The sequence below is a fragment of the Argentina anserina genome, chromosome 7 (assembly GCF_933775445.1).
Source record: "Argentina anserina chromosome 7, drPotAnse1.1, whole genome shotgun sequence".
NCBI lineage: Eukaryota > Viridiplantae > Streptophyta > Magnoliopsida > Rosales > Rosaceae > Argentina > Argentina anserina.
The window spans coordinates 19,446,477-19,464,110 of record NC_065878.1 but is presented as its reverse complement, the minus strand read 5'-3'; the positions used below and the strand labels follow the sequence as shown (position 1 = coordinate 19,464,110).

General features: G+C 37.0%; 2 protein-coding genes and 1 long non-coding RNA gene across 5 annotated transcripts; 1 reads left to right on the top strand and 2 right to left on the bottom strand.

The window, feature by feature from the left end:
* Positions 1-924: 924 nt before the first annotated feature.
* Positions 925-9,202, bottom strand: LOC126801534 (wall-associated receptor kinase-like 20). The gene is made up of 4 exons (XM_050528915.1): positions 8,413-9,202; positions 8,272-8,310; positions 5,912-6,459; positions 925-1,723 (listed from the first exon to the last, which is right to left on the bottom strand). Exons 1-4 carry the CDS (start codon positions 9,200-9,202, stop codon positions 1,184-1,186), a joined length of 1,917 nt encoding a protein of 638 aa, XP_050384872.1. The 3' UTR covers positions 925-1,183.
* On the top strand, positions 2,087-5,341 carry LOC126801535 (uncharacterized). 2 transcript variants are annotated; one of them, XR_007672859.1, is made up of 3 exons: positions 2,087-2,273; positions 4,479-4,545; positions 5,024-5,341. It is a non-coding gene; the product is annotated as an uncharacterized LOC126801535 (long non-coding RNA). The 2 variants fall into 2 exon arrangements; XR_007672860.1 differs by having other exon boundaries at positions 3,120-4,545.
* A 2,436-nt stretch (positions 9,203-11,638) lies between the features above and the next one.
* Positions 11,639-16,637, bottom strand: LOC126801532 (ultraviolet-B receptor UVR8). 2 transcript variants are annotated; one of them, XM_050528913.1, is made up of 11 exons: positions 16,440-16,637; positions 15,746-15,819; positions 15,566-15,650; positions 15,234-15,365; positions 14,912-15,148; positions 14,570-14,779; positions 13,890-13,933; positions 13,104-13,286; positions 12,739-12,829; positions 12,269-12,312; positions 11,639-12,139 (listed from the first exon to the last, which is right to left on the bottom strand). In XM_050528913.1, exons 1-11 carry the CDS (start codon positions 16,630-16,632, stop codon positions 12,017-12,019), a joined length of 1,416 nt encoding a protein of 471 aa, XP_050384870.1. In that variant the 5' UTR covers positions 16,633-16,637; the 3' UTR covers positions 11,639-12,016. The 2 variants fall into 2 exon arrangements, with proteins under 2 accessions (XP_050384870.1, XP_050384871.1); XM_050528914.1 differs by lacking the exon at positions 15,746-15,819 and having other exon boundaries at positions 16,440-16,622.
* Positions 16,638-17,634: the final 997 nt, after the last annotated feature.

The window sequence follows — 17,634 nt, the reverse complement described above, 5'->3', positions numbered from 1 at the left end:
TAGTTTGCTGCATCTTCGGCAAATTAAAGAAGATACAAATGCATGTGTTAAGTTGGAGCCCCAGACGGAACTGTTAAATTGCAAATCGTTTATGACGTGCCTAACTCAACATGCTTATCCACCGGCTCCGGTGTACGGAATCCGGACGATTAACCATTAATTATAATAATTTGTACGTAGTGTACGTGTGCCTTACAATATAGAGGTTCATTATTTTTTCAGCCTGAGATTGGAGCAAGAGAACTGCAGAAAATGGGTTGTTTATGGCACAAAGATGTACACTTTATCAATATTTACAACTGATTTAACAAAATTACCACACTGATAACAATTTAATTACACTAAATTACGACATCGACAATAAAATTGTCACATTTTATTTTACACATTTACATATAATTGATTAAAATTACCATAATTATAATAATTAATTTAAAAACTTGTAAATTATTGTAAGTGAAGTAATTATCTATAGTAGAACTACAATTACCGAAATAATTATTCGTTTGACCACAATAATGATAAAATTGTAGTTATATTTGTAAATGTAGATACCATATACCGGTGGGTATCTAAGAAAATTCCATGCATGATATATATTACATACATGCATGAGCTAGATAGGATCATACATACGAACAGGCCACCAATTCAGAGGGTTTTCTTTATGTTTTTGTGATTCTTGCTCAGCCAAATAATGGAAGAACAATGTTTTTTGATGAATTTAAGTTGTGCCAGAGCTTCTAGGCTTCTAGCTAGACATATAGAATGGCAGTTTTAGTTCCACCCAAGTTTATTCTTTTCGTGATAGTTTGAGAGACTGAAATATCGGTCAAAGCTATATAGGTATCACTTGTGTCATTACCTAATTCAACAGGATCAAAACTAAGACCATATACCCCTCCCACCAGAAAAGCCCAAATGGATAATCATTGCAAAGAGTTGCAATCTTTACTGCTTGTGACCGAAAACTGAAATCACCATCCCAATTTTCAAGTCTTTATTTGGTTTGCAATCTCCAAGCTGAACTTGTTCTACTACTACATACAAAACCAGGCATACCACTCTTTATGTACAAATACATATCTGTTATATAAAACAACCATGCATGCATACTAGCTAGGCAGACATATACCTAGAACAAAACTGCGAATCCTAGTGCAACACGAGCTAGCAATATGAACTAGTCGTCGACAACCTTTGCTGTGGCAATGCTTGTAATGTACTCGATCTCCTCTACGACTTCTTTCATCGAAGGTCTATTCTGTCTGCGTTCCTCTAAACAACCCAATGCCAAGAACCCTAGTGCCTTCATGGTGTCCATCTCCAATGCTGTTGCTCCTTCTTTCAGCATTGGATCAATCGCATCCATAAGCTTCTCTTCCGCCATCAGCCTCTGCACATAAACTGCAAGGTTCACATCCTCGGCATCCCTGTTGAAGTCTATAGCTTTCTGAGAGGACATCAGCTCCAACAGCACAACACCAAAGCTATAGACATCACTCTTGTCTGTCAGTTGATAGTTTCTGTAATATTCAGGATCAAGGTACCCGAGAGTTCCCTGAGCGCATGTTGAGATGTGACTCATATCAGTATGAGCCAACCTTGATAAGCCAAAATCAGCAACCTTGGCATTTAACTTGTAATCAAGTAGAATGTTACTAGACTTGACGTCACGGTGATAAATTGGAGGGACCACTACTAAAAATGGGGGCAAAGCGCACTAATCTTTCGTGAGAAAGTACACTGTTGTATGGGCCATGGAATAGGTATATGTCAACAAAAATGAGTCTTTCACAGATTGGTCAAATGTGAGAAAATTTAAGTATAAAATATACCATTAACGTGGGATAAGATGAAACAGTTCTCTGTTTCTTTTTATATATTGTTTTTAATTTTGAGATTGGCATAGCATGACACATATTACATTTTTCGTGGGATAATTTTTGTTATACAGTAGAATATGTTTTCAATCCAGTGGTCTGCATATTTTCATGAAAGAAAAAAAAAAGACAAATATTATGTTTTAGGGTATATTGCACGTGTTCACCTCTTTACCACCTCCTCCTCCTCTCTTCTCCTCTCAAACCCAGCAATATTTTCATGAAAGAGGGATGCCAATCAGAGCTTCCATCTTCAACCCGATCAACAACCTCCACTACTCTGGTCCTCCGACTCCGACCTCTTCATCTCCCTGACGTCTTCTTCGTGTTTTGACTGCTAAAGCATTGAAACGCAATTCCCTCTCCTTCCTCATCTTTGCTACTACAAAGGTCAATTTCAAATTACTGTGAGAATAACCTCTTATTATAGCTAGAATTCTTGCCTCTCTAGCATTATTTATCTTTCACAAACCAAAAGTCTTCCTTCTTTCTTTAATTTGATAATAATTTTCTGAAGTTATACATGAATTGGGAACGATTAAAGATTATGAATTTAATTTATTCTGCGTTAATCATTAATAATTTTGATTTTTACTGATTAGTAAAGGGATGATCTGTTGATGTTCTATATATATGAACTTTGTCGGTCTTATTTTTGTTTTATTTTTTTCTCCCAACGAATTGCAAATTAGAGTATTGTTTGATAACTATGATTGATAAAGGGTGAGTGAAATTGACAGTAACGAGTGTGGATTATAAGGCTAGGTTGCAATAAAGTCCCAACATTTTTTGCAATAAAATCCACAAAAATCGTCATTGTTGGAGGTGAGTTCATATTTCATAAAGCTTTATCAAAGAAATTCATCAGGTCAAGCATATACCTTATTCTGATTGCATTATGCTGGCTCTTTGTCAATTAGAGCGCATCTTTCCCCCTACATTTTTTTATTGCAGACTAAGGTGATATCTCTAGTACATGCATACACCACTTGAGGTTGATATCAATTATAGGTGTAGATGTGTTGGCAAATCACTGCTTAGACATAGATTAGTAGTGAAAGGTAATTAGCGTGTACTTTGGCTAGTTGTTGTAGAATGGTCTCATATGGAGGTTTTAGAAGTCAAAAACAGTTTGGTCATTTTTCCCCTAAAGATGACAACTTTTACACCCTACAATTGAGCCAAGAGTGCTTGGACCAAACACCCTAACTTACTTACGTGCCCTGTTTAGGACAGAGTTTGAGTTTGGCCTTGAGATTTCAATAATCATAAAAATACAACACCACCGCAATGCATGAGGGCATCTTTTATGGACTGATATGTGAGTGTTGTATATGAGCATCATATCAGAATTCATAAGTGCAATATGAATATAAGTTATTCCATGCTAACCATGGTTTTGCAGCGCGGGTAAGCATTCTGGTAAGTTTGCTTTTTCTAATCAAGATATACTTGCTTATGCATAATCTAATAGCAAGAACCCTAGAGTTCTCCTGAGGAGCAATTAAGTTACTAGGGAGGTGCCCAAATGAAATTCAAATTCGTATTGCATTTTGGTTGTTCACTAGTTGTTTTTTGGTGAAATTTTAATTGTGTAATATGAGTTACTAGTGAAACCATGTTCTTGCTATTATTATGCTAATGGACTTGTAATATTTTGGCATGAAATCTTTATGGCTGGTTCTCCCGAGTTAATATTGGGTATTTATTTTTAGATTGCAAACTAAGGTGATATCTCTAGCACATGCATATCTTGAGGCTTCTTCACATGGTCTTCATTGTTTATCTTGCTTCAAACCTGTCACAATTTTCAGCTAGGCATAATATTGAACAGTTGGTGTGCACCCACTCATAGTACGCAAAATAATTAACTTGTACTAGTCTTCATAGTCTTAATATCTCAACAAATTGCTGATGAATTTCTAATTTGTTATATGGAAAGTTTAGCAGAGCAAACAATAAAATGGACAATTGCTTTCTTTATCTTAGGTTTTAATTTTGTCTATTAAATTTATACTAAATCAGAGTTTCTTTCCCTCATATCAATAACCAATAGTCCAATACTGACTAAGTTTCTTGGTAAAGTCATATCCTTAACGATAGATACAAAAGTATACAAAGGTTTCTACAAATTGTGGTTCCTATACTTGTTTTGTATGGACTTTCTTTTAAATCTGAGAGAAAATATCTGCAGCAATATAATTGTATGCACTATAATTAGTGAAAACCTCACAGTGATTCAAGAAATGTAATCTACATAGCTGAGAATTATGGAGTAGTCAATGGCTACAATATTCTCCACACAATGAGCTAATTCAATAAGATACGGCTTATAAGTTTTTGTACAATTATTGGGGTACTCTTCTTTACCAATAATTAACCAAGAGTTTATTTAATTACTGTGTTTGTCATATTACACCAAATAGTAATGTGGTTTGCTAAAATTTAATTACAAAGTTTCCGATAAGACTTTTTACACATTTTGGGCTTTTCAATTGATGAGAAGTTTCATATATAAATCAGTCAACAGAGTAATAATGTATATTTCATATTTGTTTCCTTGCGATTTTCTAAGTCTGTTTATGCCTTTTCCAGGCTGAATCTTACCCAGTAGTGTTTGACAATAGGGACAACGACATATGTGCAGCTGAGGCATAAATATGTAAGTGAAATTTATTTTAGACGGTTAATCTATATGAATTGATGATCCAGAAATTTAAATATATAGATATGACTACACACTACAGAGACATTTCAATTTGCCTACACTACACGGTTTAATAATTGTAAGTAGGTATTTGAGAATGAAGCATTATCATTTCCATTATATCAGCCAAACAATGTCCCAGTGTGCTTAAACTTACCTTATTCTATTATTTATTTTCAAATTGGCCACTTGTACAGTTGTATCCAACTGTATGTAGCATAAAAATAATTATATGACCTTGCACACAAATTTATGTGGTTATATGAAGTATGTGAATGCATTAATAACGATGTTGTTCATTTTATTATTGGTATGTTTACAAATATATCTTCCATAGCACTTGTAAAGGCTATTCAACTATCATACTAAATGTTTAGACAATTATAGAGGCCTGTATTTATGAACTCATATGTTGTCCAATTATAATCATCAGAAGAAGGCAAATGGAGGCACGCCTCCAAGTAGGTGCACAATGTTAGCTAACTCACTTGAAGAAAGATGGAACAACAATAAATGAGAACGCAGATAAAGCAATAGTGAGAATTATGTCATTTATGTCCTACATGGTTATCTAGTCTTGTTTTCCGTTATTTTGATTGAAATGTATGTGATGCAGAGAGAGATTGAAATATATGTCATTTATAATCTAGTCTTGTCCACCTGCACTTTTGCTAAGGATGAATCTATGTGAATATTGTTGTCATCTTTTTATCATCAACTGATATGATGGAGATGTAATCAAAAACAGATGTTGAAGATCTGTTTATCTATATATATATCAGTTTTATGAATATTTGCTTCTTTTTTATAATTTTGACTAATCTTGGATTGTGAAAATTGGTTACGCAGGACAGGTTGAAAAGTTGGAGATAAATTCTTGTATACAATTTAAATGAAAAAGAACATTCAGGAAAAATAATATAAAATTATGTCATTGGTAAATATGAAATTTTTTATTTTACTGCTAAGTAGTTACCTCAAGAGGTGAAAATAAAAGTAGAATACTATGTCAAATGGTACTGAATACATAATCAGATACAAACAATTAATGAGTGGGCCCATTTTAATGAACATGAGAAAGGTCAGACGCACGAAACAAAAAAAAACGTGGGATAGTTGATCAGATATGGAGGTGGGTCCCAAATCCCACGAATGTAGTATATACGTGAGAGAATTGGCAATAGCCACGGGAGTAGTCCCGACATTTCCCAATTTCGTCGCTGCACCGTGGGGAAAAGCAACAGAGACAGAATATCGTGGGCAATTAAGCTATACCCACGAAACAAAAAAGTGGGTAAAGAAATTTTTTTTTGTAGTGGACTGCGGAGAAGTGGAGGTAAGCAAGACCCTCCGCCGTGTCATGAGCAATTTGGAGACGCTGAGTCCATGAAAGAAGTGATTGACCAACTCCTTTCCGAACTTGCAAATGTTCCAGTAGAGTTCCATTCTCAATGTACTCGTACACCATAATAGGCTGCTCTAACTCCACACAGCACCCTAGCAAGTGAACAAGACTCCTGTGGTTAACTTGGCACAGAATTCGGACCTCATTTAGGACTTGATCAGTGCCTTTGGTGTTTCCAAGCTTGGCGATCTTCACAGCCACAACAGTGCCATCTTCGAGTGTTCCTTTGTAGACTTCACCATATCCACCAGCACCTAAGAGGAGGTCTCTGGAGAAGTTACTTGTTGCCTTCTTGATCTCTTTTCCGGTGAAAACTTTCGCTGCTCTACCTCCATTGGCATTTAGGATTGCTTCGCGCTCTCTTGTCAAGCGGTCTTGTGCTTCTTTGATGCGCCTGTGGCGCCTGTAAAGTAGAATGGCAACGGTGGCTGCAAGTAGTGATGCGCCAATGCCAGAAGTTAAACCTGCACGATCATTTTTCCTTGTTAGTCACTAATCGATACTCAGGCACGGATCTGATACTCTAACTTAATTAGAGAATCAACTGGTGCCCTGGGTTCATGTTTGAAACTTTGAATGAAAACACACTTGAATCACATTATAATCCGTAAGTGAAGTTAGTAAACTAATTTAGAAATTTAATTACTAAAGTTTCATGTATGAATTCAATCAATAATTTCATAAAACACACTGGAAAGAAATCATAATTCATAACCCGATTTCACTACTCAAGAGTTCCAATCGACCATTAATTCTAAGTGTAACATGCATAGATTCAATAGTCTACGTACTAAGTTTATCATTGTCTATCTACTTAAGTGATCATGATCACCAGATGTTTTCTATTTTTAAAGCATAATCAAATCTTCATTTGAATAAGATATGTTTTACGATAATTATGCCTACTATTGCAACTAGTAGCTCAAGATCAAACTAAACTAATCTATCTATACATGAAGTTGTATCCATCTAGTTTTTTTTTGGGGTACAATATCCAACTAGTTATTTGATGTACCGATACACTAATTAATATACAACTCTAGAAACACATCACATAAATAACAAAGAATTGCTACAATGTCATCACTTAACAAAGAAATTAGATAACCAATGTTACCTGCTATTTTGGGGTTAATCTATTGGCAAAAAGGCCGATTTGCACCCCAAATTTGGTCATAATTGTCAATTTGCACCATGAACTTGCATTTGAGTCAATTTACCTCCTAAACTTGGTAAAAATTACCGATTTGCACCTTATCCGTTAAATTTAATGTTTTCCATCCAATTTTAAGTCACATGTCATGCATTTGAGAGGCAATATTGTCATTATATATTTATTCATATTTAATAATGAAATAAATTAATAAAATTACTTAAGATGAGCACTTGTTACAATGTTTTTTTTTCGAAACATGTTATTGATTTATATATTTATTATTTTACGTCATATGGTATGTTAAAATATATTAGAAAAATATAAATAAGTACATTGAAATTAAAAATAAATATGTGTTATGGGACAATTACTATTCTACCATTGTGTGTGTCTTAGCCTTATTAGGTTTCCTGTTAGAGATAGATTCGCATCTCTGTAATAGATTAGGACTCTGAATCCTACGGGATTGTGGTTATGTAATGCATATATATAGGCTTCATTATCAATAATTAAACGGTTACGTTTTGTTACATTACGTCGTTATTATTCTCGTTTCGTTCCTCTTCCAACAATGTGTACAAATATATATATATATATATATATATACATACACACACACTATATTTGAATGGGTGAGTATGTTAAAAATATAATTCGAAGTAGGGTTAAGTATGTAGAAAAAAGATGTAAATAAATAATTTGATTAAAAAATAATCCTCCTTTTAAAGAATATTTTTATTTATTTTTAAGAAAAATATAAATAGAAAATGACAACATTACCCCTCATGCGCATGACATGTGACGCAAAATTGGATAGAAACAGTTAAATTTAACGGATGTGGTGCAAATCGCCAATTTTTTTGAAATTTAGGAAGTAAATTGACTCAAATACAAATTCGGGGTGCAAATTGATAATTTTAGCTAAATTTGGAGTGTATTTTGGCAATTTTGCCTAATCTATTATATATCAATGTATGTTATACATTCTACATCCAACAGTTGATAACGGATATTATTTTTCTAATCACATTCACAAAACAATATCGATCGTCTGAGATGTATAACATACATTTATGTATATTAAAATTTTCCATATTTTTGTACCCAAAAAAAATGTTACCTGCTATTAGTCCGGTCTTGTCCTTTGAATCAATACTATCTGCCAATAAGAAAAATCATAGTCAATCACAATCGTCAATAGCTCAATAATCAACATTGACGGCCACGAATTCAATTACTACCATAAAGTGATAAAACTCACCATCAACGCAAAACCCTGAAATCGGGTCCCACGAAAACCCGGAATTACAGAAACATCTCTTTACCCCATTCTGAACCGGGTCGGATCCACACACCGACTTCCCCTCACAATCCGACTGCGCACCGCACACCGGCTCCCTCGGCGCCACCCACTCTAACTCCACACCCGGCTCCGGCCACAGCCCCACCGGTAAAACCCTGTCCAAGTTCACAAAGCTAGTATAGGCACTACAACCCGAGTCTCTGACCCGGATCATATACGACGTGGACGACCCTCCCGCCCTAAAATCACAGCAAATCGGAGCCTCTCTACACGACCCGGCTGCAGCATTACTAGTGTCGTTGACGTAAGTATGGCATAAGCTGGAGGAACTGCAGTTCAACGGCGACCGGAGGATGGAGTCGGAGCAGTTGAGGTAGAGGATGGTGTTGCTACTGGTGACGTTGAAGGGGAGGGACTCGTTGAGCTGGATGCCCTGGTGGGTGATGTCAGCGGTGACGCAGGAGGAGGGGGAGAGGAAGGCGGAGGGGCGTACGACGAGTCGTTGGGAGGAGGGGGAGATGGAGGAGATGGGGTAGGAGTTGTTGAGGGTGTCGAAGAGGAGGGAGTTGGTGAGGTTGTCGCAGCGGATCTTGTAGGACTGGTCGCCGCAGGTGGGGGAGGTGGAGAGGGGGTAGGGGACGGTGGTGTTGCCGCAGGGAGGGCAGAGCTCTATGGAGAGTGTGGTACACGCGAAGGTTAGTATTAGGAGCGACGCCGTGAGGAGGCGGAGGTGGGGAGGGGCGGCCATTTTTGGGGAGAGGATGGAGGAGTGTGTTGGGGTTTTTAAGAGAGAGGGTTGAGGGGTAGAATTGGAAGGAAAAGATTCGGCGACTTTTTTGAATTTTGGTGGGTAAATTTTCTTCTTTTGTTGTTTTCTGACTTTTCCATTTTGGGTTTGACTTGTTTCTTGTTTTGTTGCTGGATTGGGATGGAAATTTCTTTTTTCCTTCCCAAGAATTTAAGGAAATATCGTATTTTTCCTTCTTGAACAAAGATAGAAACCAACTAATGACATAGTAAAAGGTTATAATCCAAAATCAAAATAATACATAGTAGCTTCAATATACGTTTAACAGTTTAAAAAATCACTTATAAACATGTAGCAAAGACATGTATTATTTTCAAAAGAAAAGATAGAAATCTTTGTACATAATTTGAAATGTATATGGGGGGATGTTCTTGAACACAACACATTATGGCGTTCTCAGGTCAATTTTTCTTTATGTGATATAGAGAAATTATTCCTTATACCAAGAATATTGCTTAGTTGGTATCCCCGACCAATAAGGCTGCGACACGTTTACAACATCATTGAAGAGATAGTAAGAATGTCCGGAAAGCAAATTTGACGGCCACATTTTTTGACAATCCTCATGCCCACCACCTAGATAAAAGTCACGTATCTCTTTGACACACCATAGTTACATTATAATTAATTCTTAAAATTTTTAAATCAATTATTGATTTATTTTTACAATGTGTTATTAATTTATATAGATAACCATGGTTATACCATAGTTAATTTAAGATACATGGATTTCATCTATGTGGATGATCACAAAGATAGAAAAAAAAAGTGATCGGTAAATTTACAATGTCCACATCATCTCACTCTATCAAATTTGCAATTATTGATTTCGTCGGACGACGCGGAGGCAGGAAGGGAATTGTCGGAAGCAGGTGAGTCTAGAAGTAGTAGAGGTGAGCCACGGTGGTGCTCGGAAGTTGGTGGTGGACTGGTGGAGGAGAGAGGAAGTCAGGAAACTCGGATCTACTACTCTCTCCTTCATGATAATGAATGTACATGGTTCTGCATTTCGTAAGTTATGAACATGATTCATGAATGATAAATGTTTATGGAACACTAACACCGTTATCAGAAAGGTTACTCATATCAATCCCTTCAATTATGTTGTATACGTGTCGCAGTCCTATTGGCTGGGAACACCACCTCACATGGCCGGAATTATTGCTTAGGTTGCAAAACAACTGATAATTTGGCCCATCAAATCATAGTTACGTAGCTGATAATGTTTTCCCACCGTTAAATTAAATGTACTCAGTAAATATCTAAGTATATTCAGCAGTAAAAAATTTATTCTTAAAGTTCCAGCATTGCCCTTAACACAAACCCAGCATTACCGTCGAATGTCCATAATCGAAGAATCTGTCGTTGTGTTTTCAGAGATTTAGTCTCAGTTTCCATCTCTCTCTCAATAGAGTTACCTAGACATGAATTCGTTGTTCCTTTTTCTCGTACCTTCTCCCGTTTCTATAGATTCTCAATGTTTATATCCATTTTCTTCCAATTTTGGATTGTTGGGTTTGGGTCAGAATCGATTTATGGTGGACTATAAAAGGGCATAGTGATTTTGTTTCTGCATGCAATTATCTTTCCTATTTCAACCTACCAGATGGGAATCGACATGATTTGGGAGGAAGAAATTGTACGAGCTTCCATGGCGAAGTGCAAAAAAACTGTAGTTATTCACACTCCAAAACTTTAACATTCGATTATCAATTAATACATTACGACAACAACAATCTTGATCAGTACCAATCATTGTTGGTATAACCAATGGTAATTAAGCATGAATGTGGATGACATCAATCAGTAGAGGCAGTGAGATTGCGGGAATGGCGACGTCGGTTTCTCTGGGAGTGCAATCAAACCTTGGGCAAAATGGGAATTACAATTATTATTTTTGACTGCCGAGTACACTTACATATTTTTTGGTACATTTAACAACACCCATTTCCATATTACTAAGAGGTTAGAGTCCGTTTTTCTTAATCCACTCGGCAACAATTTCTTGATTTAAGGATTTTACTCCTTTCCATCACAGCTGGTCAAGTCAATGAGAACAAATCTACAAGATGTAGAAAACAAAGAGAAGAAAACATAGACAATAGATAATGGAGCCAGTTGTTTTCGTACAGTTGAGAGGCAATGCAGTTCAGTCCCAGATAATCTTAAGAGAAAATGATAAGGTAACGTGCGGTGGTTAAGCATCCATCTAGAAGATCAAAGTCTATCTCTCAGTTCATATCAGCAAAGCCATGAAAGCCATTGAATTATAATAGCAAACCTTGACTTGCCATTAAACTTCCAACACTCACCAAACACAATAATGACATTGGTATCATCTCCAAACATAAGTCTATCCCCAAAAACAGAGAAAGCAGCAGATAACATTATCACATAATTTCATTGATTGAACAGAAGAGGACCATCCCCTTTACACGATTGAAGATTTCCTAAAGCCCCTTCATACAATATAGTTACATTGATCTCATAACAAGAATACATAATGGACTGGAACATGCAGCACATCAACTAAACTTATGCGATTTACATGCTGATCATTATGATGAACAATTGGACATGTAGCATTGAAGAATGAGCGCTGATTGTATATACATATATACGTGCATATATATGATATACAAAGACAAAGTAGCATATATACACAAAGTAGCTCGGATATCACTAGTCCAATGAAATTACTGATGTCTAACAAAACTGTACCATGGCCTATTTGGCCTGTGAATTTGAGGAACTCTAAGTGGGTAGTTCGGCCAGAAGCAAGGTATGCCACCAGCCACATGCCACATTTTTGGGGACACATCCATCAATCATGACTTGCGCTGGAATGTTGCGGTCAATCACGTCACCCAAGCCCAGCTTCATCATTTGCAACAAATGATCATTGTCAGGTTTGCAAGCAATTACTTGATATGGGAGCACAACACTGCTAGAAATTTCACTCCTTGTGTGCAATTAAATAAGATTTCAATGACAACTGCTTCATACCTGGCCATACTTGTTCCATCCCCAGCCAAATACTTTTGCATCCTCTTCATGGCACAAGAGCACCGGCAAGAATGAAATAAAATTAGTCAGTGTCATTTCAGATGACAATTGACGAGGTAAAACAAACTGTCTCCTATCAGTCCTATGCAAGATCGACAAACAGCATCCAAATCTTTCCATCCACATCCACATCACCATTTACATTTGTTTCCCAACTAGTACTGATGTGTTCTAAGGAGCTGTTGAGTCTCTAAAGAAATGACCAATTAGATGTAATATTCTTTTCTGTCTCTTTTATTTTCATGCTTTTTGCCTTTCTGCGATGACGGGGTGTGAAGTCTAAAACAGTGAACCAAAAGTTTAGTGATAATCAATCAAGACTGAATGCCCTTCGTAATTTTGCTTCAAGGAATAAGTAGTCAACTATCATAAAAGAGTAAAGGAGCCTTTAATAGTGGAAGAAGACATACCGGTGATAATGAAACTATGACGAGCTCCACAGGAAACAATTTTTGCATTCGCATTTTCCAGAATAGGAGCATCCAAAAGTCTCGGAATAGTCTGCATTACAAATTTACAATTCAAGAGAAATCAATTAAGCAGTTTCTCTGATATCAAGACAATTGTCTCAACATAAAAACTGTGTTGGAGCCAGTGATAGCTTTTAGAAAAAATACAAACTACTTCCTCTCTAAAAGAAAAATAATAAAAAATTTCAAAGCACCAAAGTCACCACAATTAGTTATCTGATAACTTAATACTTTTCCCAATTACTGAAATTGTCATTGGCTACAGATTAATATAGTATTGGCAATTTTCAAACTTCAGAGTTTACCTCAGCTTGGTCAGCTCCAGTTCCTAACTGGCCGAACTGATTACCCCCAAATGCATAAACATCACCATCAACTGAAATGCAGACAGTATGCCATAGTCCTGCAGCAACACTCTCTATCCGGATACCCAGTAATGAAGATACACAAATTGGACTTAGCTCATCATCTGTACTTCCTTGTCCACACTTACCAGAAAAAGAAATTGGAAGGACATCAGTCAGTTACACCCCCTTTTTTTTTCTTTTTTTTTCAAAAGTCAGAAGCAAACATGTGCATTAACAAACATAATGGGAGACATAAAACATGGAGTAAGAACACAAAAATTGGCTTCTCTTTAAAATAAAACCACCTACATTATTTTTTTTTCCCACCCTTTCTACGGTAACCACTGTTGATTTTGAAGAATGATTAAAGCTTGGGAACTCCAGTCAAGTGTTGCAGATGAATCAATAGACAATAAGTAGCATGACCAGATATCAGTCATATCACATGTTTAGGAATATAGGAAGTGAGTCTCTATAAATGTTTCTGGTCGCTACTCAGTCTCTAATTACCAATGAGGCCATAATCGGCAGTTATGCAATCAAGATATCATGGGTATAGAAATCTGGAAAGGGAAGTTAGACTCGACTTTTCACCATCACCAATCAGTTGTCCGGTAGGATGCAGCAAATTTTACCAAGGTCAGCACCCATGAAGACAGAAATATTTCCACAATAATATTCTCAAAAAGTGACACCATTAGGTACAGAGGAACTCAAAGAAAGACTTAAACTTCAGAAACTCACCTGCCCATAAAGCCCCCAACCGAAAGTAAGTAGTGCTCCAGCATCTGGAATATAGGAATTGAAGAAAAAATATGAGCGGATGACCATACATTTATAACACCTAAAGGGCAACAGTTTAGGAATTCTAAACATCTCAGCCATACCACATGTCAAATTAAGCAAAAGTAACCCCCGAATAAAGAAGGCTTGCCCTCTGATAAATCATGTAGTTTGGAAGACGGATCTTATAGTTCCATTGGCTGGCATCCTTCCAGCTATAATTAACCAAGCATAGTCAACTTAGGTTAACATCAGATTAGCTTAATATTCCATATTTACTCTCATAATTTGTTATATTTAGCATACCAAAATGTCAATGATGACCTACAGAGTTTTATATCAGCAAACAGAGCTCAAATAAAAAGTGAGCTCTCAAATAGTGGTTGTCTTTTACAAATGATAAAGAGTGTTAAACCTATTTCCTCCAATTAAATTTTGAAACTGTTTTCTTCCGACTCAACCAGCAGTTTAAAAGGAGCCACTTAAGTGAGGAATTTTTGAAGATAATGACAGTGGAGAGACATGTAAATGGTAAAGTACCATTTGAATGTTTTGAACAAATTAACAATCTCAGTAGTAATCTAAGGACTTTCATCCAGCTCGCCCATGTGTAAAGAGGATAAACAACTTAAAACCTGTACCTGTGATCACTGCACTATGCCGACCTCCGCAGGCAATCCCTTTCACATAATTTCCAGGTACTCTAAAACTGTGTTCCTCTGAATTCATGACACCATAAGATGAGGAATTGATACAAGGTATAGGATGAGGGGAGGACACCATACGTATCCGTGATCCCAGACCAAGCTGCCCTTCACCTCCATATCCCCATCCCCACACCTGACCCATATCTGCACTTTGGAAGCCAGAATACATCATATGTCTTGCTTTACAGTAGATTTAACATAACTTGATACTGCATTGTATATTTTATGCAAAGACCCCAATGGGAAGAGACTATAAACCAGAAAATGGCATTTTACCTGATAATGCTAGAGTATGGCGTCCTCCGGCAGCAACATTGGCTATTCTAATTCCTGGGTTCAATGTCACAAGACATGGCAATGCTGAGAGAGTTTCATCACAAGACGATGAACTTTCAGCTGCTTGCTTTGCTGAAGATACCCTTCTTCGCTTTAAACTTTCTTCTCCAGCTCCCTGCGCATCAGCAGCAGACACTGTTCCACCAGTGGATCGTGAGCCTTGAGAGCGAGGGCTAACTATATCATAACCACACACAAGTCAGCAACGGACGAAATAGAGCCTCTGTCATTTCCATCAGAAAATAGACCAAAAATAAATTACCTTGGTCTGTCAAGAAAGAACTTTGTCTGTCCATTACATCCATTTCAAAGTTTGCACCCATAGATGGTTCTGCAATGACTTTCCCCGAGGGAACACACTCTCTCCATCCCCATGTGTAAACTGCTCCGATATCTGCATTAAAACTAAAACCACTTTAATGCCTCCAGAATGAATCATAACTAAATAACAATGGGAGATGCACACATCGACTTTGTTTTCCATACTTCCATTAGTTAACAAGCGGGCCGCCTTGGTCTGGTTGTAGACATTTACTCATTATGTTGAGTAAAATCATACTTCTTGATCAAATGAAGTTGGGAAATCAAGAATACCTGTAACTGCAACACAATGCGCCCAACCTGCAGCTGCCTTAACTAGAGAAACTTCACCTGGAAGAGGAAATGGCTCTGGCTTTTCCTTCAAAATTAAAATTGAAAGCAATACAAGTTAGTTCCACCATCAACAAAAGAACTCAATGAAGCATCAAAAGTATGTCTGTAATGCTGCTCTACCCCATGCTTCCCAGATGTCACATAGCTTTGACCTAGATCATCTGTTGAACCCCATGTAATCAGCTTTCCAGACTCTAAACGAAAACATAATAACAGATCATGAGCACTAAACTTCCACCTTAAAAACTGAAATTCAAACAAAAAAGAATGCAGATACAAGTTGACATTGCAAAACGTTAATAGGAGCAACAGGCTTAGCTTTAATCCAAATTCTTATAATCCACTGTACAATCACTGAATCCATCTCACAATACAAAACTACATTCGAAGTAAACCCCTCATTTCCCAAACCAATAACAGTAAAACAAATTACTTTTACCACAAAAAACACAGAATACTGAAAAGTTCCCCAAATTCATTGTGGGAATGAAAACTGGAAAACATTGAAAACAAATGAATCAGTTACTTTTGACCACCAACTCACTTGAACCAGCTGCTTGAACAAGTTCTCTACTTTTTATGGCAATTTTTTGTTTACAAAAAAAAAACAATGTATTCTCATATTTTCTTCCACATTTTCTCAGTAATCAAACACAGGCAAATGTACTACAAATCACCAAAAACTAACATTCTCTTTACCAAAAAGAAACAGAAAAAGAGTAATGACAAAATCCAATGCTAACAACAAAGCTAGAAACTTTGAAATCATAAAGCTGAAAAACTAACTCTAATGCAAAGAGATAGAAGCGCGCACCAGAAATGGCCATGGCGAAGCCGCAACCGCCGCCGAAGACGTCCCTCCACCCATAATCGCCGCCGGGCCTCACAACCGTCGGCGAAAAAAGCGGCGACCTTTGCGGCAGAGCTCCAGGAAGATATCCCCACATGAACACCGCCTTCTCTCCGCCGTCTCCCTCCTCCATTCTCACATCTCCGCCGTCATTCATCGCCGGAAAATAAAATAAAAACCAATACCTAAAATAAAAATTGAAAGCCAAAAACTAGGGGCGATTTTCTGGAAATTTGTTCTCAGATTAAAAACTTTATGTGAATTTTTGGTGGAGGAGCTAGTTGGACTTATTAAGTGAGAATTTTCCAACAGTGGTGCCCTAAAGATTTTGCTGGGTGCGCGTAAATGGGGCCAGAATCAATTTCAGGAAATTGAGGAGGCCACGTCGGAATCTTTCACGTGGTCGCGCGCCATGTGGCGCGAGCTGAGCCGCTAGATGCGTAGGCCACTGCTGGCCCGTAATTCCCAGAAGTTTCTGGAAGGTGTTACTTTCCGACTCCATACAATTTGCTTCGGAGCTGGCGTGGTTGCTTCGTGTCCTGCCACGTGTGGGAATCTGATGCAAGCCCCAATGATTGTGTGCTGTCACGTGTCCGCTTCATGATTGGGACTTGGATGAATATTTCGGGTTCATCTGCTGCTATTCAGTGTATGTACAACATAATTGGTCTTATAAATGCACACGGGAGGTGTGTGACAGTGTGCGAAGAAAAAGTCTACTACATAGCAGTGTAAGTTAAAATTTTCCAAATATTTCTTCTGTTTTTATTTTTCTTTTTCCTTTTTATTTCCTCAAATTTTGTCCTTAATTTTGGGTACTAAGATAAGAGTGTACATGCTTGTTCCCCACCTGAAAATTTATTTGTTGTTGAGAAATTGGCATAGGCGCATAGCTTTATGTCGATCATCAACTATTTTTATAAGGCAGTACATACTCGACTACATTAGGAGCTTGACTTTAAATATTTTAGTTTCAGACGTGTTCAGAGTGATGTTTGAGTGTACGTACGTTAGTTTAATTTATATACATGATTCTTGTTTTTTAGAGAGATATCTTAGTCATTGTAGAAATACTCTTGCTGAACTTGCATATACATGTTGAATGTAGTAATCAAACTATATATAGATTCACTGGCTATATATATATGTTAGCTAGCGT

Bases quoted from the DNA above. Each gene is read 5' to 3' on its own strand.
- LOC126801534 (XM_050528915.1), bottom strand. From the start codon at position 9,202: ATGGCCGCCCCTCCCCACCTCCGCCTCCTCACGGCGTCGCTCCTAATA. The intron at 8,311-8,412 runs GTGAGTTTTATC...TCTTATTGGCAG, and splicing joins TTCAGGGTTTTGCGTTGATG to ATAGTATTGATTCAAAGGAC. The intron at 1,724-5,911 runs GTCCACTACAAA...ACGAAAGATTAG, and splicing joins CTTACCTCCACTTCTCCGCA to TGCGCTTTGCCCCCATTTTT.
- LOC126801532 (XM_050528913.1), bottom strand. From the start codon at position 16,632: ATGAATGACGGCGGAGATGTGAGAATGGAGGAGGGAGACGGCGGAGAG. The intron at 15,651-15,745 runs GTAGAGCAGCAT...TTAATTTTGAAG, and splicing joins TGACATCTGGGAAGCATGGG to GAAAAGCCAGAGCCATTTCC. The intron at 12,313-12,738 runs GTATGTCTTCTT...TGTGCCATGAAG, and splicing joins TCATAGTTTCATTATCACCG to AGGATGCAAAAGTATTTGGC.